Below are 22535 nucleotides of genomic sequence, written 5' to 3'. Positions count from 1 at the left end.
TATCTGGTTGTGTATATTCCCGGAATATGTTTATTCTTCATAATCTTCCTGTATAGGCTAAAAATAATTTGACAAGGTCTCTCTTAGAAACCTAATATCTCATGAAACCTTCGTGAGTTGTTCCTGCAAGAGGGCTTTGAAGAAGTATTCTCCTTAGCGTGATGTCTATTTGAACGAGCAGAAGATTATGTCATTGATCAAGGCTGCTGTCTTTGCGGACGTGTTCACACCAACCCATAAAATAAATCGTCTCCCATACCTATAAGAGTATAACAGCGTGAGTGCTACTGCCATAAAGGAGGTGTTCCTGTGAAGGCTGATCGTTCGGTAAAAAAACAAGCCAGAACCCAACAAAGCCTCCAGCTTTTATCAGGTCCAGTCATAGATTTGTATCAGTAACAGTAATAAGTCAGCCAAGTGACAAGTGTGGAACAAGCCTGAATTGTATTCTACGCAAGTGTATGCTTACTCGAGGCCAGACAAGAAAGTGTCCAATTATTTTATCTGTTATGAAAAAAAAATCTCTGCATGCTAATCTCTCAAAGCTGAATTGTCCTCATGGCATTATATTGGCATATTATACATATTTCAATGTAGCTCTGTAAAGCACTTTGAACTGCTAATTCTGGATGAAGGTGCCATCTATAAATACAACTTTCAGTTATTGTATTATTACTCTCTATAGATAAAGTTTAAATTCATGAGTATACTTAGGTGTACACCAGTCCTTGCTTAAAACAACGCCAACAATACAGAGAACAACTGTAACTGTAGGTCAATATAAACTAGGAAGACAATAATGTAAGAAGTCCCTCCTCTCTCCGATAGATGGCAGTGTGCACATGGCCGCACTCCAGGCCCGATTCTTATTTGCTCGATTGTTCACACGCCCCTCATCGTTGACGTTTGCAATAGCCAATCAGAAGCGAGTGTTTCAGGAAGTGAATGTATCTGTGCGAGACAGCAGAGGCAGGCAACAACAAGAAGTCAAGTCATACATTTGATTGCAAGCATGATGCCACCAATCATATATACCGCTTACAGGTATGTTTAGTTTCCCTTGGTATCGAAAGTTTTTCATGCATTTCTCTTCTATGCATGCCCATGCTGCCTTAGCTTCGAGGCTACATGAAGTTTAAAATGAGATAAGTGGTCCCTCTTTTTGAAGGTTGATAGGGACTGTCAATTGTTAGTAGTAGTAATCTGATAATAGACGTTTTACTAAACATACAGCTATGTAACGCATTATTGGAGTGTTATTGATGACTTGACTCAATGCTACAATGCTTATTCTCAGTCATTTCTATTGCTACCAAGAAATATAATACTCACAATTATACAATTATATACATTAAGATAATTTGGCTTTATGTTCTCAAGATCGTTATTTTATCATGTATTTCTTTAGATTTAGGTCCATCTGTAGACTACAAAGATTACAAGCACACATGGTAAGTGTACTATTTTTTTTTTTGCTATTCCTCCAGTGATTGAGATGATATTCACCTTTGACCTACATGTCTGTATCTACTTAAGTTTTACCTTCCCGTCAGATTTAAATGCAGTAGTTCTCTGATCTCTCCTCAATATAATTTAACCTTTGCTGTGTGGACTCTATTATGGAGCAGATGTCGAGTGCTTCGGCCCCAGAGGTTCTGCTGGAGAAGGTGGGCCGTGCGGGAGTGATCACTCTGAACCGACCCAAGGCCCTGAATGCCCTCAACCTGACCATGACCCGCATGCTCTACCCGCAGCTCAAGGTATACAGAAGTCAGCTGTTGAAACAAGCCTCCTGCACAAGCGCTGATGGACATATTTTAATTAATTATTGTACTGCACAATAATAGTAATCTGGCCATGGTGTGTTTGTTATAGCCACCCATGTGGTCTGTGTGTGGAAATAAAGCATGGAGTAGATCGGCCAGCATCAGAGAAACATGCTGCACACCAGCCGTGGAACTATTATGTGTGTCTTTTAGACCGAGATACCTCCCCCGAGAGTTTGGCCAAGTGACAGTGATAGCTGTTTATGTCCCACCCTCTGGCAAGGACGCACACGCAGCGAGAGATAAAACAAACTACGCTCAGCGCATAGTAACAGATAATCCAGATTCACCTTTATTTATGATGGGGGATTTTAATTCCTGCAGACTGAAATCAATGCCAACATTCCAGCAGTATGTTAAATGTGCCACCAGGGGCAATAATACTCTTGATCTTTGTTTTAGTAATGTGAAAAATGCCTACAAAGCAAGGCAAAAACCAGCATTGAGCACTGCTGATCACAATGTAATACACCTTATACCTGCCTACAAAACCCAGTTACAACGGGAGGTTGTGTTAAAGAAACAGTAAAGCAATGGGACAGCTCATGCGCTGAAGCTTTGCAGGACTGCTTTGAGAATAATGATTGGCAGGTTCACACTCAAGCTGACAGTCTGGAGGAAGCCACAGATGTAGCTACAGAATACTTTACATTTTGTGAAGAAAACATACATTCAAAGACTGTTGAAATATTCTCCAACAATAAACCCTGGATGACCAAAGAACTCAAAACGACAATCAATGAAAAGAAAATAGCTTCTAACTCAGGATACAAAACAGAATTAAAACTGATCCAGGCAAAATTCAACAAAGAAATTAAGAAAGCCAAAAGAGTGTACAAGGAAAAAGTGGAAAAACTTTTTCCAAGACAGTTACGCCAGGGAAGCATGGAAGGCTGTTAAGACACTGGTCGGCGTCTCCTCCAACTGTAAGGCAAGGCAAGGCAAGGCAACTTTATTTATATAGCACTTTTCATACACAAGGCAGACTCAAAGTGCTTCACATATAAACATTGTCATACAATAAAATAAAATAATAGATAAGTAAAAGAAAACATATGCAAGAAATGAGTAAAATAGAAAGTGCAATGTATTTAAGAGAAAATTTAATTGAAAGTTAAAAAGGCTTTTTAGTAAGTAAAATTGAAAGTGCAATGTATTTAAGATCAGATCAACAGTCTCTCTGGAACCCAAGTCGGGACTACAACCCGACCTAAAGGAACTTGGTCCTTTCTCTGGAACTCCAATCCAGATTCTAGGACTCTAACCCAGACAGAACTTGGAAACGTCTCCCACGGAGCTCGGTCTCAGAATTCCACCCACCCACAAACTCAGGACTCTAACCCTTATACAAACAAACTCAGGACTCTAACCCTTACTCAGGACTCTAACCCTTATACAAACTCAGGACTCTAACCCTTACACAAATACAAACTCAGGACTCTAACCCTTATACAAATACAAACTCAGGACTCTAACCCTTATACAAACAAACTCAGGACTCTAACCCTTATACAACCTTTCTCTCTGGTATCAGATCATGTATTTTTCTGGTAAAAATAGAAAATAAAGGGAAAGTTAAAAAGGCATTTTAGTAAAATAAAGGTAAAGTATTTAAGATTTATCAGAAAGCTAAAGCAAACATAAAAGTCTTCAATCTTGTTTTAAAGGTGCTCAGAGTTGGGGCAAGTCTTAAATCCTCAGGGAGTTTATTCCAGCTATTTGTTGCATAGTAACTAAATCCTGCTTTCCCATGTTTCGTGTTTACTCTGGGGATAATTAACAGATTGGTCTCAGAAGATCTTAGTGTTCTAGAAGGCTTATGTAGTGGAAGCATATCAGTTAAATATTTTGGGCCTAAACCATGTAGGGATTTATAGGTTAGCAACATGATTTTAAAATCAATTCTCTGACTTACAGGAAGCCAATGTAACGATTTAAGAATTGGTGTAATATGTTCAAATTTTTTGGTCTTTGTTAAAACTCTAGCAGCAGCATTCTGAACAAGCTGAAGCTTCCTTAGAGTTTGTTTTGGGAGACCTGTAAGGAGACCATTGCAGTAATCAAGCTTACTAGTGATAAAGGCATGTACAAGTTTTTGTAAGTCTTCGGTGGACATGAGCCCTCTAAGTCTTGCTACATTTTTAAGGTGATAATATGCAGATTTTGTAACTGATTTGATGTGACTTTCGAAATGTAAATCAGAATCCATGATAACCCCTAGATTTCTGGCTTTGATTGAGGTTTTCAGGGACAGAGAGTGAAGGTGTTGGGTTACTTTAAGCCTTTCCATTTTAGCACCAAATACAATTATCTCTGTTTTATCCTCATTTAGCTGAAGGAAATTTCGGCACATCCAGTCTTTCACTTGCTCAATGCACTGGCACAGCAGATCTATGGGCCGTCATTTGGTGATAGCGATACATAGATTTGCGTGTCATCAGCATAGCAATGATGGTCAATATTGTTATTATGCATGATTTGCCCTAGTGGGAGCATGTAGATGTTGAATAAAGAGGGTCCTAAGATCGAACCTTGTGGGACTCCACACATCAAGTTGGTTGATTCTGATACAAAGTCGCCAATGGAAACAAAGTAGTTCCTATTTTGTAGGTAGGATCTGAACCAATTTAAGACTGTGCCTGAAAGCCCCACCCAGTTTTCTATCCTGTCCAAAAGTATTGTATGGTCTACAGTGTCGAATGCAGCACTGAGGTCTAGTAGCATTAGTATTGAGGTTTTGCCAGAGTCTGTGTTAAGACGGATGTCGTTTACAACTTTAATGAGGGCGGTCTCAGTGCTGTGCAGGGGTCGAAATCCTGATTGGAAGGTGTCATAACAACCAGTTGATGCCAGGAAGTGATTAAGGCCCCGTCCACACGAAGCCGAAACGGGCGAAACCGTTACGGTTTCGATCTATCCGATTTCGAAGTATCTCCGTAAAGACGAAGCCAAGCGAAACCGGATAGATCTGTAGAAACGCTGTAGTAAACATTCCAGGCCCATAAGGGGCGCTGCTTCTGGTACACAAATCCAGAAGAAGAAGAGGCGAGCATGCGCATAAAGGCTGCCCCCCGAACCACTAACAACACAAACAAACAGCTCTTCTACGATGGCGAACTAGATTCTCAATAAATAATGGCTTAGCAACCCAACAAGGGACATGATATGCTGCAGAACGATTACAAGCTTGTAGTCCGCCATCATATTTTTTGTTGTGATTTCTGAGACTCCGCGGGCTTAAGAGCCATTGGCTAGGAGGTCGAGGGGTGGGGCGATGACGTCATGGTTTGCGGTTTCAGTCGGTTTCAGGCGTCCACACCATAGACATCATATAGGTAGACGCCGCCTCCACTGCGTCAGCCCGTTGCCTAGGCGAAACGCGGCGCCGCCATATTGGTACGGGAGCTCTCTGAAGCCGGAGGTCTGTCAGACGCGTCAAAACAAGCGCAAGTTGCCAGGAGCTGCGGTTTATCTGGATAAAAATCACGATAACCTTTTACATTTCGCAACCAATTTCATGGAGTATTCAAGGGTTTATGCTCTACGTGAAGTGTGTGAAAAAGATTTGCCTCTACGTTACTTTGAATCTCGCTAGTTAAATCGCCAGTCATACATGTGCATGGGTCTATGATAAACGCTCACTTTTCTTGCACAGCCCGTGCACTTTGAAAATACTGAGATCTATGAACTATCGAAATAGTGCTTATTTAGTTACTACGTATTGACCATCATTAAGAGAAATATATTATATATATTATAAGAGAATATATATATATTCTATAGCAGTAAAAATATACACATCTCAATATATACATACACATCTCAATAGTTGAACTGTAATATAAATAACATAGCATATATATAATACAATATAATATAATGACTCAGTATAATGTGCAATGGAATAACATATATATGATATATATAATATGTGAAACAATATAATATATTTTAAGTATAGGTATATATTCATATTATATATATTTGTACATTTGTACAATTTGACATAATATACAATCATGCTCATAACATTTTCACATCTATGCAGTGCAATTGACACAATATATAATTTCACACAATATATTGTGGCGAGCAGCGCGGGAAGGACGAGATGGGAGCCCAGGTTTAAATGGCGGCGCAACTCTCGTGCCTCAATACACCGCACGACCCCGAGAGCTGCCTTTATTCAAACACGCACACATAACAGAAAACACGGCACACCTGACCGACGGACATACGACTCCGGGTAATGGTTGCCGACAACACTACACACAATAAACACACAAACAATAGAGACCCCAAACCCGTTAACCCCACTGAACCTAATAACATAAACAACTTATCTAAAGACAATAAACCCCCTTTTCCCAAAACAACGTTATGAATACCCCATTACCCAGACTCCCCAGGGGTAGGAGTCGCCACAATATGATATTATATAATAATTTAATCTAGGCTAGAACCCTTTAAAAAGTATAGTCTTGCTGAGCTTTTTTCGACTGTTGCCAGTCTGTAATTGCAGCGTGCTCAGTTTTGCAATGTGGTGCAGCCTGATTTTGTGAAATACAGACACAACCAAGGACAACAGTGCAAAGTGGTGGTTTTCAATGCCAAATTGTGTGTCCTGAATGTGCTCCTTGAGGAGAAACACATCATCTGTCCAGATGTCAGCCCGGACAAACTGCTGGATCACAGACACACTGACAGCTTGCCCTGATGCACGCTGGCGAATGAACCGCTCTGCTGACCTGACCACCTTCACTGTCCCCTCTGAAGGAATCATCAGCCCTCCTTTGTTCTTCAGAGTCAGCAGGTGGTAGCTCTCGTCGAAAGATGCGCGTGCAGCATCTGTCACCAGGCTAGCACGGCACTCACCACAGGACAGCTTTCTCAAAACCTGCCGCACCACAAACCCTGCAATGTAGACCAGTGCGTTTTCCACTAGGCCACCAAAGCGGGTTGGCAAGTAGCTGTGGTCCCCAATCAACGCAGACACATTCACGAAGGGCACCTCAAGCTCTTCCGTTTCAGAGGGAGAGGACATCTCTACAGCCGACAGAGACACGGTCTCATCCTGTGGTGCCACATTCCCTGAAGTGCTCGGTGTGACACCACATCGGACCATGAGCCGGCGGAAGATGCCCTGGAACTGGCCTGCGGAGGGATTGTTGTTCCAGCCCCCTAAAAACCAAAAACACACAACACTTAATAGCGATATTTACTCTTTTCAGACGTCAAAGACTTTTTTGGAAAGACAATTTAATTAATTTAGAAACTTCTGAGATCCTTACCTGATGCCCTGATGGAGTTGAAAAGGAGCTCCAAATGATCCTGGCTGAACCGGTAGGTGCAGATATATTGCTGACTCTGAAGCAGCTCAGGACACATCAGCATTAGGGTGTCAATGTTGATGACAAACCCCATGACAGACAGGTACCTTAAAAAGAAAATATTTTGTCAGTTTGAAAGTTGTAGATGGACATTTCATGGACATTTCCACATTCACCTGTATGAACTGAAAAACCGCAGACAGCAAAAAGATCGGAACAAGAGAACAGAGCATCATATGCATGCATAAGCAGAGCATGCACATATGGAAGAGTCACTATTTAAAATACCTCTTTGAACGATGAAGGGGAGTTCCATCCTTCATCACCAAACTGATTAAGTACTCCCGGCCTCTGGACAAGAGTTCCACACTCCTTGTCCAATTCAAAGATCCCAGGGGGGCTTTGAATCCTTTGGCACGGGGATTGCGGCTGTTCATAATGTCAAACAGCCTGTCAATCATCTAAAAGAAATTGTTTAGGAAATAGAAAGGAAGAAGATGAAGATGAAGAAGATGGCCAGGACCCTTTGATAAGAAAACAATGTTTGAATCTAGTCTTACCTCAATGAATTCGGCTGTCGCTAGAGAGAGGGTGAAGCGTGGATACCCCAGGTCCCTCAGCGTTCGGAGCGCTACTGCCACAGAGCGACTCAGCGTCTGTGCAGCCAGGGACACCTTCATCTTCTGTGAGTCAAACTGAATGTGCTTTTCAGTGACCCTGTTGGCAGCATGCAGTCCATTCTTTGTTTGAATATCGTTCAAACAAACAACGTAGTCCCAGTTGATGAGGCCAGTTCTGCTACAGATTGGGCTGTACGCTTGCAGCATGTTTCTTGCCAGCTTCAACATGTGGCAAGCGTCCATCATGACAAACACCCTCTCGCCAGTCGCAGGATGGGGGAAAAATGTTTTCAAAGGCTCACAAGGGTTGGCCTTTAGCTGGCACCCCAGCTGGTTGCACATGCTTACGTTTGATGCATGCCCATCCATTGTGAGGGACATGACCCGGATGCCACGCTCATGCAGGGCCTCCAGCGCATGTACCAGCAGGACCTTCTGTGTGTCGGGCGTCAGAGACTTGGTCAGGTAGTAGGCAATTGGAGCCTTCCAATGGCCTTGTAGGCCAACCACCATAAAAACCAGAGCCTCAGTGGCAATATCTGTCTCGTTTAGGCCATCCCCCATGTCCACAAATCCGGTCATTTTCTGGGAATGTGGACTGTACTGGACATGTTTCCTGATGGCCATGCCATCCAGCATGAGCGCCACACGTCCATACTTCACTGGATCTTCCTCTCTTTTTCTTCTCAACATGTCCAGCATCATGGTGTTGAGTCCAGGCTTGGAATCCACAGAGATCATCCACCTTTATCAAATGAAAAAGTAGTTATTATTAAGTAGCAATAATATAATACAAATGTATTTGAACCAGTAATTTCCTATCAATAAAGTGCAATTAAATGTAATGGCAAATACCTTTGCAATGTATGTGGATGTGGTAGGTGGAGGTGGAGAGACTCTCTCAGGTAAGAGTAGGCTTTGGGCCCGTGCAGGTGGAGAGTGAGGGCAAACTCCCTCTGCTCTTTAGTGTACTCGTGGCCCTGTTTGGACAGGAGGCCTAATGGAAGATCTGAAATGCAGATAGCACAGAGTAATTAGTAAGTGACTGAAAGAGTATGAATGTCATTATGAAAACACCAATAGGCTAATGTGTTTATTTCCAGGCACGGCCATATGAATGAAAAATGTAATCTTGTCGTGGCTGTAGACCAAAGCCAACAATCATTGACTTAATAGCTCTAGCTTAAAGATGCACAAAAGCCAGGAACCATGACTGATTGCTCTAAACAGGTGCCCATAAACACCTGCCAACAAAGGTACCTGGCTATTGTGTGTCTTGAAGCTAGAGCTATCAGACTATGATTGTTGGCTTTTGTCTGTGCCAGATGCTATTCAAACTATGAATGGGGGCATATTACAGACGTCAGGTATTTGGAGTTTAAGTCTGATATATGAAATTCAGACAAGCCAAGCATTTGAACACATTATTGCAGTTGTATTTCTTTGGTTACAGCCCCAAGATATAATTGACATTCAAAGTTTAATTTCAATGTTACCTGAGTATAAGTCAAGCCTCTCGTGCAGCTCTTCATTTATGAGGTTCTTCCCCCTGAGGTCCTCCAGAAGACAACGCACTGTTTTCTTCGCCCTCCACTCTCGGGCCTTTGAGTTCCTCATCTCTTTCTCAAGACTCTCCACCCTAGCCAGGGCTTCACTGAGTCTAGTCTTGAGAAGAGTGGGAGATGGAGGCAATGCATAAGGGTGTTCCTAGTAAAAAAGGACAAAACAGTAGTGAGTAATGTTTATGATGCCATGATGCTCACTGCTGTTTTGGGGCATAGCTAGTGTAAATACTCACAAGGTAGGTAGGTGAAGGTTCAGTGACTTGTAATGATTGTAAAGAACAGTCAATTACAAGGCTCGCTTCAGCCTTCCTTGAGGCTTGTGTAGTCCTGGCTGGCACTTTCTAAAACCGAAGAACAAAATACTTGAACAGGTGTATCTCATTCTCAATCATTCCAAATGAACACACACACACACACACACACACACACACACACACACACACACACACACACACACACACACACACACACACACACACACACACACACACACACACACACACACACACACACACACACACACACACTAAAACCATTTTCAACAAGTTTAGTGATGCACTTACTCTTTTGAGATGTGTTGGGAAACTGAACACAGATGGTTTAGTTCCATCCCTGAGCCTGACAATTTGGCCTGTCCGGTCAAAATCCTCCAGCTGAAAGTGCTGGCTACAGAGCATTGACCTCTCATTGGCAGAAAAGTCTTCCCTTTTCACAGCCACTTCCCACTGTCTCCTCAACTGCTTCTCTTTGGGAAACCTTAAAATTGCGAGAAAGGTTAGCTAGCCAGTCAGTCAGATTCATAATACAGATGTATCTTTAAAAAAGAAAAACATTTAAATAGAAATAACGTTTAAAACGTCAATTTCGGCCGGCGACTGACTGCACGTGCATCTCACAAGTGCATGTAGAGTATCGTGACATTTTTTCCGTAGTTTCATTCATTACGTGACACCTTCATATATTGTAGAACCATTACATATACAGTGGCATGTTTTGAGCCTTTTTTTGTTTTAATCTAGTCTCTTTTTTAAATACATCACAGAGAGAAATTAAGGCCAGTCGCTCAGCCGAAACGCAGCTTTCCGTCGCGACCATAAATGCTATATAATTACATTATACATACATTGTAATTACTCACAAGCAAGTAGTGGTAGATTATATATATATATATACTGTATATCCTATATTTCTTGACAATATTATCTCCTGTTGACGAACGATAGAATAAGGCTTTGCTCACCATGTCCATTTCACGTTAGACTAGCTATAGTCTGATTCTGGCGGCAACTTAGCTGTCTCAACAGCTCTTAGCTCTCAACATAACACATGATCTACGTGACATGACTGAATTTTACAATTACAAATAGAAACAATTGTTTAGTCTTACTTGTGAAAGGTAATTCCTTGCGATCTCGTTTGAATCGTCCTGACGGTAGTGCACCCCCAAGCGGCGCATGAAGTAGGCATCTTCACTCCGAAGACGAAATAACTCCCGTACCAAGATGGCGCCGACGATTTATGCCGCCCAAGGCCGAAGGGGGCGTCTACCTATATGATGTCTATGGTCCACACGAAACCAAAACGAAACCGGATAGATTTGAAACCACCTCCGAGGGTGGTTTTAGAAGTTTGCGGTTTCGGTCAGCGGATTCGCCGGCTTCGTGTGGACGGAACCCTAACCCTGCGTGGAATGGAGATCAGGTGGAATTTGTGTTGGGGGGTTGGTCAGTCTGTCAACAGTTGCAAATAGGGTTTTTGCATTATTAGTATTGGAGAAAAATGTTTCTCCAATATCTTTTTTTTTTGTAACACAATTCTACTGCAGATTTGAGCAGAAAGACCATTCCACAGAGACACAGCCAACAGACAATTCAGTATCCACACCACAGCAGCATTTGCAGTACAGAGGGAGGACGTAGAGAATGTTTTCAAAGGAGTGAACCCCTGCAAAGCAGCTGGTCCTGACAGGATATCAGGTCGCCTCCTGAAGACCTGCTGCAGGGGACTCTCAGGAGCTTTCTGTGGGCTCTTCAACCGCTCACTAGCACAGCACTCCGTCCCTGCCCTCTGGAAGTCTTCCATCATCTGTCCAGTGCCCAAACACAGCAACCCCACCTGCAATAATGACTTTCGCCCTGTAGCCCTGACATCAATAGTGGTGAAGAGTTTTGAAAGGCTCATTCTCACTAAACTGCCAATTGAGGTGGGTGGCTTTACTGACCCACTTAAATTTGCCTACAGTAAGGACAATGGGGTTGATGATTCAGTTGAGACGCTGCTGCACAATGTCCTCATGCACCTGAAGAAACCAGGGAACTTCGCCAGGCTGGTGTTCATTGACTTTTCAAGTGCATTTAATACTGTGCATCCTCCCCTCTTGGGCCACAAGTTCCAGAAATTGGGTGTCAGTCCACACCTGACACTGTGGGTCCTTTCCTTCCTCACAGACAGACGATTCCTAGTGAGACTCAACAGCCACTGCAGTAGGCCTGCACGATAAATCGTTATAAAATCGCGATCTGGATTCGCCCCTGTGTGGATTTAAGTTTTAAATTACTTCGATTACCGTATATATATATTTTTTATGATTTATGTTTGTGAAGCCTTCATTTACAGGTGTGTGGAGTTGGTTCAGTAGTTATAAAAGGCCAGCAATTAAAGACAATGTGCTGCTATATGTACAAAATAAATCAATCCGTCTTTGATACTGCACTTTAATCAGTTATAAAGGGCCATATTCGATCCATCATTGATCTCAAGCTCACCTTCAAAAGTAATACAGACCACATCTTCAAGAAATGTCAACAACACCTGTACTTTCTCCGGAAGCTACGACGGTTGCCAGTCGACAAGTCAATACTCAATCCACCCTCACCTTCAGCATCCTGCCATGGTTTCGTTCCCTGAGTGAGGTGAACAAATGTCCCCTTAACAGGATCATAAAGATGAGTGGGAAGATCATTGGACAGCCAAAAGCCTCTCACAGCCATATATGAAAAACAGGCCATCAGGAAAAGTAGACGGATCATATCGGACCCCACCCATAACCTCAACAACCAGTACCATCTGCTACCTTCAGGAAGGAGACCCCGTTCCCTGTCCCTAAGAACCAAACGAGCCATGTCCACCTTTGTTCCAGCATCCATCAGGCTGTTGAAATAACAGTAAGCCCCCAAATCCCGCCCAACCCAACCAATCACTTCAGACTTCAACCTATTCACCTTCCACCAACTAACAATCTATTCTCCCTACCCATACCTCCACACCTACCCACAGGGTGTTTTTAGCTTTTAAGAATTTATTTATTAATTTATTATAACTATTTGTTGTTGAAGTATGTCTTGTGTGTATGTGCCTGACCACAAATGAAGTTCCCTCACGGGATGGTTCTTTGAATTGAATTGAAATTGTACGATTTCTATGATGGCATGTGTCTTCTGTGTTGTAGTTCAATCTGAAGTATAAGTACTGTTGTCTGTTGTTGTAGGAATGGGAGACGGATGAGCAGACGGACATTGTCATCATCAAAGGAGCCGGAGGACGGGCCTTCTGCGCCGGCGGAGACATCATAGGTCACACGCATGCACATGCACGCACACGCACACACAGCACCCATCCTAATCTATTGGATAGTCTAATTACATGTTTTGGTTTTTAATACAGACTGATATAAGATATATTCATCAGTCAACCACCTCAGATGTAATGTCCTTCTCCTTATATTATCCGAGGTGGTGTTATCAGAGACTACCAGCCAAAAGTGCACTGGGTTTGATCCTCAATGGCTGTATCCTATTTGGTAGCTGACTTTGAGCAAGATACCTCAAAGTCTCACCCCTACTTCACATAAATGACATGTCTCTGAATTCCATTGTAAACTGTTTTGGATTAAAGTGTCAGCACAAATTTTTTGTTACTCGCATGCCATGGATTTCTGAAATCAATCTTGCATTACGTTCCTAACTTGTTATTTCATTTTGCAGCGGTCACGGAGGCAGGAAAGTCAGGAGACCCTCTAGCGCAGGATTTCTTCCGTGAGGAATATGTTCTGAACAACACTATAGGTAACCGACACCTGCTTATGAAGATACTAAAGGTCCTTTTACATTGAACGCAAATACCTGTTGTTTTCCCGCGTCATTCAAATAATTACAAATCATGGAGCTGAATGGGACTGTACAATGTCTACTTGCAATGTAGGACATGGATATAGGTTGCTCTTGATAACAAGAAGGTGTGCAGCTGTATCGTAACAGCAACTTTCTTCAAGAGAGGGATAGCCAACTATTACGGTCATTATATTTTATTTGGGTTGAACCTTAAAAACGTCTCCTAAATATGGATGCATTAAAGAATGAACATCATAATACCTTTTGCGAACAGCCATTTGCTACAGTATTATATCTTGGATTAAAAAGAAAATGCCATTATAATTGCATCCTTTGAATCTAGGATATTTTGGTAAAAAGGTCATTTTGTCATTCTTGCAGGTGCAATTATTATTGGAAAATGCTAAAATTTCGTCAATTTTGCATCTTTTATTCGCATCTGGTGTAAAAATAACTTTTTAGGCTAGATATTACCCTGAATAAAATGAATCCGCTACAAATCTGTTATATTATCCTGTGTGCTAAGTGTATGTTTTCTATTTCTCAGGAATGTATAAGAAACCCTATATTGCTCTTATTGATGGGATAACCATGGGTGGGGTGAGTATTTTCTATTATATGCTGCTCAAATTATGCCATATATTTTTATACTTTACAATTTGATTCATAACCTGGACCTTATGAAGGTCCAGGTTATGAATCAAATCACTCACACCCGAAACATGCCCATACTCATGCTTTATTTTACATTTTACATTGGCCTGCGGGTGGCAGCATAGTACTGGATGTCTTTTCTCACTGGTTGTTTATTACCCTCCAGTTGTGAGGTCGGCAACGATTGGTTGAAACGGGATGACAGCTTATGGAGCATGTTGCTGACACTCTCCTATATATTTTTTTCTTCTAACCCTTCACTGTCAGACTGAGCGGAATTTGAATAGGCATCCTGGTCTGCAAAACCCTGCAGAACTATAGCTCTGATACAAAGACACAGAGCCTGAAATGTGCTGTAAATGTTAAATGTGTGTTCTGTCCCCCAGATGAGAGTGGATATTTAGCTTCTTCCACTTATCTTAAGAAGAATTTCTCATCCTGGCCAGGGTGACCTTGACTATGGTCGCAATTCTTCATATTTTATTTTCAGGCACATTGTCAGAAGAAAGGGCATTTGATGGCAAAGGGTTATTTACGGTGAATGTGTGTGCATGTTTTGGCCTTTTGACACACTGAAGGAGGATGATGAGGATGATGGACGAGGAGCATGTGTGAGTCATCAAGTTGGGGGGTGGACGGGGGGACAGGGGGACAGAAAAGCCCCACCCTTGGTGCAAATCCAGCAATGATTAGTGCTGGGCACTTTATTATCTTGACATGTCCCCTTAGAAACACACAAACATGCACACACACACAAACACGCACACAGAGGCACGCACACAGGCTGACACGACAAAGTGCATGAGACAATTGGAGAGGGGGGAATTATGGAGAAAAATCTGTGAATGACAAACGACTGGATTTATGATGGATAGCTTGGGGTCATCAGCTGATAATGGCTACATGTCGTCATTATAGGGCCGACAGCTAAATCAGAGCTATTAAAAAACACAGCATACAGTTTAATGTGTAAACCCTATCACTAGAAAGACCCACGTATGCTAAGGCAGTGAAAATAAATTAACATTGGTATCACTGACCAAGCTGTCAAATTGTACTCCAATTTTCAGATCATCTAATCAGCAAGCATGTTAAGGATGTGCGTGCATAAATGGTAAATGGACTGCATTTATATAGCGCTTTTCTTACCAGTGGTCACTCAAAGCGCTTTACAACATTGCCTCACATTCCCCAATTCATGCACCCATTCATGCACCCATTCATGCACACATTCATGCACACATTCATGCACACATTCACACACCGACGGCCGAGTCAACCACGCAGGGCGACAGCCAGTCTGCAGCGCAGACAGTGTTTTCCCACGGGTTGGTGCCCTATACGTCAGAGCTAGCTGTCCTTCAGCTGGGGTTTTACACAACGGCTTGCCTTTTGTGCCGTAGATACTCTTGGCAGTACAGTATCATGGAGCAAACTTGGATGAAAGCTATTTAGCTTTCATCCAAACAGACTTACTGTGAAGTAGATGTCATTAAGGAGCGGGGAGGGGTTAGACATATTACCGGAGGATACTTCCAGGAAGGCTGCAGACATGAGGGATCAAACCCGGTACCCTTAGGCGGCGAGTCAAACACTATTCCCCCCCCCCCCCCCCCCCATCGTCCAGAGTAATTTACTTTCAAGGCTTGGCACTCTATCTATACAACTGAGAAAAGGTGTGTGTGTGTATGTGTGTGTGTGTGTGTCTTTGTATCTGTATGTGAAGTTAATCTCAATTTAGATTCATATCATAAACTAATAACATCCTGGCAACCCCATCTGTTTATGAGGGAACAAGCAAGGTGCCTGCAGACACTCACAGGCTGCCGGACCTGTGCTCTGGTGCAGGGAGCTCTCTAGCACATTATGCAATGTTGTTTACTGTAGCAGTGCTGTTTTCCTAATGGCATACGTCTTCCCACCTGACAACCTGTTCTACCAGGAAATGTCTCCCTCAATATACTATAAGGCTCCCGTTATTAATTGTTTTAATTGTATTTATTTCTGTTGATTAATTTAGATTACTTGCTTAGTTTATAAAAAGTCATACATATTGACAAATAGTCTGCACAAGAAACCGTGGCCCAAATGTCCTGGTGGTTGTTCACTGGCAATCAGCCCAGGAGTGCTTATGCTCTGCAGCAGAGAAGAGCAGCTGTTGGCACTTCTGCTATAAGAAGCACACAACAGGCTATTTCGCACTAAGTCAATACATTAATGACATTAAATCATCAGTGTTCTAATAACTATATACCCCGCTAGCGTTTAGAATCAAGGTGGCCCAATGTGGACAATGGCCTCTTTTAGACTTGGGGAGGGGGCCTCTACCAATAAACCTGACCAGCATAGGGAATAGAGCAGATAAATGTCCAGAGAGGCGGGGCCGAGTGGCCCATGCCACCAGCCCGGATGTGGTAGGGAGAAAGACCCCAGATGGTCTATTCTTCTCTGTAATGTAGTCCTCCAAATGCAAGTCCGTAAAAAATGTTGATCTATATCACTGTACGTCAAGTCTCTACTGGGAGACGCAGCTGAGGCCAACCCCAGGGCAGATCTGTGGGGGGGGGGGGGCGGTTCTACTTCTGAGTGGCTTTCTCATTTCATAAGTATTTGTATGAGCTTATCCTAGGTTTAATGGGACTGACCAGGAAGGGAGACCAGGAACAGAGTGGAAGAACAAAAGAAGAGATGGAGTGACATGTAACACATTTTGGCAGGTTGTAATCACTAAGCGCTCATGTAGCCTCATGTTAGCTCACAAGGGCTAAAGTCAGCAGGCTCTGGATTTGTCTTTTTGTATGTATGTCAAATGTATGGACGTCTCCTTCTCTCAAATCAAACTGATCATGATTATTGATTATTTTTTATGATAATTTTTTAGACTGAATTAAATTGACATATTTCGATATAGATAGATAGATAGATAGATAGATAGATAGATAGATAGATAGATAGATAGATAGATAGATAGATAGATAGATATTGACAAAACCATGTCGGCCTTGCTCAAAACTTGAATAACCAATAGGAGGATTTTCTTTGCTTTCCCATCGAGTCTCTAAACACTCATAGTGGGACCACGTCTCTTTATAACAACAAGAGACCAGGATAGATGGCTTGGGGCTTTTCTCTCGGAGACTTGGCATACAAGCTGCAAGCAATTGATTGGCAATTTGTCTTGGGTTTGTTTAGATGTGTAATATCGTGTTCCCAGGAGAATCGAGAGCTGTTCTGGTTGGCTTATGTCCACCGTGACCAATGGGAAGATGGAAGATGAGGCCAATATAGACACAGATTGGGATTGTATGTGTCTCTCTCTGTCTATTATCCCAAAGTTAAAAGTTCTCATCTTCTGGGATCTTGGTAGCTTACGCCCTCTTAAGCAGATCCACTATACCCATCTGAATCGCCTGATGGTGTATTGCACTTGCGCAGAATCTCATCACCATTCTTGGAATTGTAAAGCATGATTTATTGGTAAACATGTCAACAGGATGGTGGATCCAGTTGTATGGTTGTACATAGTCTATTGCGGACCCAGTCTTATATGGAGGTTGGCACAGGACTTGTCGTGGTCTGCATGGTACCACTGCTTGTACGGTCATGATCTTCCAGAGGAATGTCAGATTCAGCCCTCCATCAACCCCAAGCACATCCTAACCCTGTTTGCTTTGAGTAATGTGTTATTGTGCCTTCTCCATCCTAAGGCCTGGCTTTGTTTAGCACTTTGCTCATTTATCTTCCCCATCCGCCCTCTAGTCTGTTGATTTATTATTCTGTTTTTCGCTGCTTCCCCTTTTTTAGTTTTTTTGTGACCGATACTAGACAATGATAGTCTTCTCTCGTAAATACCAAATATCGTCCGTGCAGGTTATAGACACAATCCCAGTCTTGGAAGAAGATATTCAGATCTGTGTTGAACATTCAGGAAAGAGTCGCTTCGCTTTGCTTACATTTTAACAGTTGACCTTAAAGGGGACCTATTATGCTTTTTTCGACTTTTATGACCTATAAACGTTGTTATAATGATTGATAGTCATGTTTAACCATACTAAAGTGTCAAATAATGACGTACATGCATTTCAAGGTATTCCGTGCAGGTGGCTGTGCACCTGCACGGAATGAGGCAGGGAATGAGGTTGTGTTGTGCAGCTGTGCTGTGCTCTGGGGTGGCTGTGCAGAGCGCTAAACACTCGGAACAACGTTTGCGATACACTTTTTCACATATCCGGGAAATCATCTACGTAGATGCACTCCTGCCACGCCCCCATATGGTCAAATCTGCCCGTGCGCACGCTTCAAGTCCGCACTTTTCACTTCACAGTGTAGCTTTGCACGTTTGTGGAACAATGCCTTCCCCTCCCAAAAAATGTTTTTTTGGTTGTTAGGGAAACTTAATTAATTTATTTGGTTTTCCGAAAGACCCAAGTACTGTATTAGGCTACATGCACGCGCAAAAGGAGGGGGTGGAGCTTGACTGCCCTTCTCAGGTCTTCCGGAAGGTAACCAATCACAACGGAGTGGGGTTGGCAGGAGGGGGGCGAGGGGGCAGAGAAGGACGAAACTGAGCGTTGACAGTGAATGCTGAAAGTGCCCAGATGAGAGGAAGAGTTTCCCGAAAATCTACATCGTTTTTTGTGCTGTGATTCGTGTCAGGTTGCGCTATAGGAGTCAAAGAAATTAAGACCAGAAAAGTAGTATAATAGGGTCTCGTAATCTTTAACCGACCTGTGGCTGACTGCGTGATGGGACTGATTTGTGTTATATCTTTGAGAACATTGAGGGGTACATGTGATCTACATGTACATTTACTATAACGCTAAAGAAAGATTGTAGTGGTTTACCTTCTCATCATCTCCTGCCCACCCGCCATCACTGTGTGTATCGTAGCATGACATAACATCATGAAATCCAATGAAGAAAATGTAAAAGTCGATCTATTCCCCTGTGCTGGTGATTTTGTGACTCTAATCAGAAACTGGCCTCTTACAATAATGAAGAGGCCATTATCACCTTCATAATGACTTTATTCACTATCCTAAAACAACCACAGTGTCTTTATGAAACCAGAACATACAACACCAAGCCTAGAGGCCGTCTTGTGTGTGAGTCGTGATGGGAGCGTATTCTCCAACTCCTCTTGTTTAGAGTGTGTTTGCATGCATATGCTCATGAGTGTGTGTGTGTGTGCGCGTGCGTGCACGTGCTTGTGTCTGAGTAGAGTTAACCACCGATAGGATGCATCATCCTGCCCTGCCACACTGAGCACCTGCAGGATTTCTGACCTTCTCTGCGTCCTCTAAGCATAGGGACCAGAATGGACTCTCCGTTGCAGAGCTCTGACTCACACTAGCCCTCACGTAGCAGTGGACCAGGATGATTGGGTGGTGGTGCTGATGGTGGCTGTGTGTGGGGTAATGCCTGAAGGTAAAAGCCTGGAGGTTTTTGGGGCAAAAGTAGCAGTTCACTGGTTTGTAATCCCCTTGGTGTACCAGATTGTCAGATGACCTTAACATACTTTAAGTGCCCCTATTGCTACAGTGTCCGGGGTAGGCTGGTAGGCTGATCTATCCATCATACTTCTGGGTCGGGTTCCCTTGCCTTTAAATAGTATTTTCCGCCGTAATGTGATGCACTTGGACCAGTACGTTTATCTGCCAGTTCTTCTGGGCTTTTTTTTGGCTTATGCTCCACACGCCGGACCCTGTTCATTAGAAAAATCAATGCAGATCGAATTATCTTAAGTCAGGCTACCGCAATAGCCAGTCCTATCGGATACATCCCATCAACCTTTTTCCTGCCAATTTTGTGAATACACCATTTTGGATGGGAATTATTCTAAATTAGTTTTACAATTCAAATGCATGGATTGCCCTTGTTTCCTCCCTCGCTCAAATCCAATTAATAGCTGCTTGACTTCATATGGTTATCAGATTTTTATTGGAAATAAACTTTTTTAAACTTGTAAAAGTTGGCTTACCTCCTGTAGGAAGCAGGAGCCAAGCAGTAGCCAGGGCACCGCATTCATAAGTTGTCTTAGACGCAGCTTCCTCTACTCTGTTGTGTTTGTACTTTAGCTGGTACCACCTCATTCCCTGCCTCATGCTTTATGATGGTGAGGATGAATCATCGGCTGGTAGGGGAGCGAGCAGGTGATTTAGCGTGTTGCTCTTCCCCGTCCATCCATCGCCGAGGTCAAGCTGTTGGACGGTATTGACCTGACCAGCGCCTGACCCATCGGTCCTACCTTGAAGTGTGTGTGTGTGTGTTTGTGTTATAATCTCATTCAAGGTCATGATCACAGTGATTCTGTGGTGAACGACACACGTGTGTCTCCACAGGGCAGCAGTCTCCCCTGTCCGACCGTGGTGGTGGGCTGCTCTAATGATGATATTTTTCCTAAACACGGAGCACAAACTCCAAGGTTGTCGTTCACCTTTTTCTTTTATGCACGGAGGTATGGCAGATTATTGTTCCTATGGCAACCGTGCAGGCTGTGTCTCCTCTGTCTCTCGCGCAAATTAACATTCACTGGCACTGTCTCATGAATCGAAGGTATCGTCCAGCCAGTTCTCCTTATGACCGACCGACCACACACACACACACACACACACACACACACACACACACACACACACACACACACACACACAGAAACACACACACAGAAACACACACTGAGACACACAGATAAACACACACATACACACACACACACAGCTGACTCCTCCTCTCCTCTGTCTGCAGGGCGTTGGTCTGTCTGTGCACGGCCGGTTTCGGGTGGCTACAGAGAAGACTGTGTTCGCAATGCCAGAGACGGCCATCGGTGAGCACACGTACACACACACCCACACATGCAAGCCTATGGAAACACATGCATACATCCATATGCAGACAAGTGTATGCAGACACACAAATTCACTCATACATGTGCAAATAAATATACATTCACATACACACACAGGGGTCCATGTCTGTTGCCATCAATGGCAGTAGGGGTTCAGCTCATCTATTATGTATGAGAGTTCACTCATAATCACATGCGCTGCCGACCATTGCCATTTAATGTAACTAGAGTTTTCGCGCGTACGTTGCGCTCGCTCAACCTCTAGTTGTAATTAAACCCATAGCAATAATGTGGAAACCCCAGTTGACAATGTAACCAATTTCTGAGCGCATACTATAATAACATTTTGCCTATAATGTTACAACGTAAAACATTCGTTCACCACAAATGATTCTTAAAAGCAGTGCCAACATTTAAGTACTTTTTAACCATTCAGCGAACAAAAGGCCAAAGGCTGATTATCATTTAGGGGGCCACTCAATGACATGCAGAATCGTCATCAACACGCCCACTGAAGTGGTGTGAGAAATACCGACTTTCAACTCCTCATTCACATAAGGTAATTTACATTTCCTACGGAGAAAATACTACCGCAGAGGTAGTATTATTCAAGAGATTTCCAGGGTACAAATGTCAGGATATGTTGTTCACACATACGGCCCATCAGGAGAATATCAGGACTCACGTGTGTCTGAAAGCAGCTAATGTGTGAGCACTTGATTACATTTTAAAAATAGTCAATTTATGGTAACGGGGGTAATTTTTCGATGGAAAGTGTGGTATACTATACATGCAAATCAATTATTTAATAGCTTTTGTCGAATAACTGGTCGACAGGCCTGCTATTATAATAGTAAGATGTTTAGGGGAAATATAACTACATCTAGAAAAAAAATTTTTTTTTTTTTTGTCATGCTGCCCTTTATTGTTTGTTTACTGCATCGTGTTGTTGTTTAATATGAGGGCAGGAGCCGGGCTGTTTAAACAATGGGTCCTGCACTGAGGGATCTTAGGCAGAGATATTGTGGTTGAAACTGTGCTCTGTCAAAGCAGATCAACCTTAAGAATTTGAGGACAATTGATGCTCAATAGATAGATTTTAATGGATTTTGGTGCCGTGATTGAAAATGTACCCGAGTTCCTTAATTTAGATATTATATTTGCGATATATAGCAATAAGCTGAAGCCGAATTGCATTGAAAATGTGGGGATTGCAACACACAGTTGCATTGCAATTACTCAACACATTTTTACAACCCAACGTCTGTGTTGCAAATCAATGAATTCCTCAACTGAGGTGTATTGCCTCCGATGAACGACCAAGCCATATTTTGCTGCAATAATATATAGCAATAAGCTGAAGCCGAATTGCATTGAAAATGTGGGGATTGCAACACACAGTTGCATTGCAATTACTCTTATATAATTGCATTGCAATTATATAGCAATAAGCTGAAGCCGAATTGCATTGAAAATGTGGGGATTGCAACACACAGTTGCATTACAATTACTCAACACATTTTTACAACCCAACGTCTGTGTTGCAAATCAATGAATTCCTCAACTGAGGTGTATTGCCTCCGA

At 42.7% G+C, this 22535-nt stretch overlaps 1 protein-coding gene across 2 annotated transcripts in view; it reads left to right on the top strand.

The window, feature by feature from the left end:
- The first annotated feature begins 907 nt into the window (after positions 1 to 907).
- hibch (3-hydroxyisobutyryl-CoA hydrolase) overlaps positions 908 to 22535 on the top strand; it is a 32813-nt gene continuing 11185 nt past the window's right edge. For both annotated transcript variants that reach the window (XR_008893532.1, XM_056580209.1), the window contains exons 1-7: positions 908 to 1044; positions 1409 to 1451; positions 1629 to 1760; positions 12829 to 12913; positions 13325 to 13405; positions 13998 to 14050; positions 20852 to 20930. Coding sequence is in view for 1 of the 2 variants with exons in the window: in XM_056580209.1 (XP_056436184.1) it covers positions 1013 to 1044; positions 1409 to 1451; positions 1629 to 1760; positions 12829 to 12913; positions 13325 to 13405; positions 13998 to 14050; positions 20852 to 20930 (505 nt within the window). In the remaining variant the exon portion in view is untranslated. The remainder of the gene's footprint in view (positions 1045 to 1408; positions 1452 to 1628; positions 1761 to 12828; positions 12914 to 13324; positions 13406 to 13997; positions 14051 to 20851; positions 20931 to 22535) is intronic.

The sequence above is a fragment of the Gadus chalcogrammus genome, chromosome 20 (genome assembly GCF_026213295.1).
Source record: "Gadus chalcogrammus isolate NIFS_2021 chromosome 20, NIFS_Gcha_1.0, whole genome shotgun sequence".
Lineage (NCBI taxonomy): Eukaryota > Metazoa > Chordata > Actinopteri > Gadiformes > Gadidae > Gadus > Gadus chalcogrammus.
Note: the sequence above shows the minus strand (reverse complement) of the source record. Positions and strands in the feature narration are given on the sequence as shown.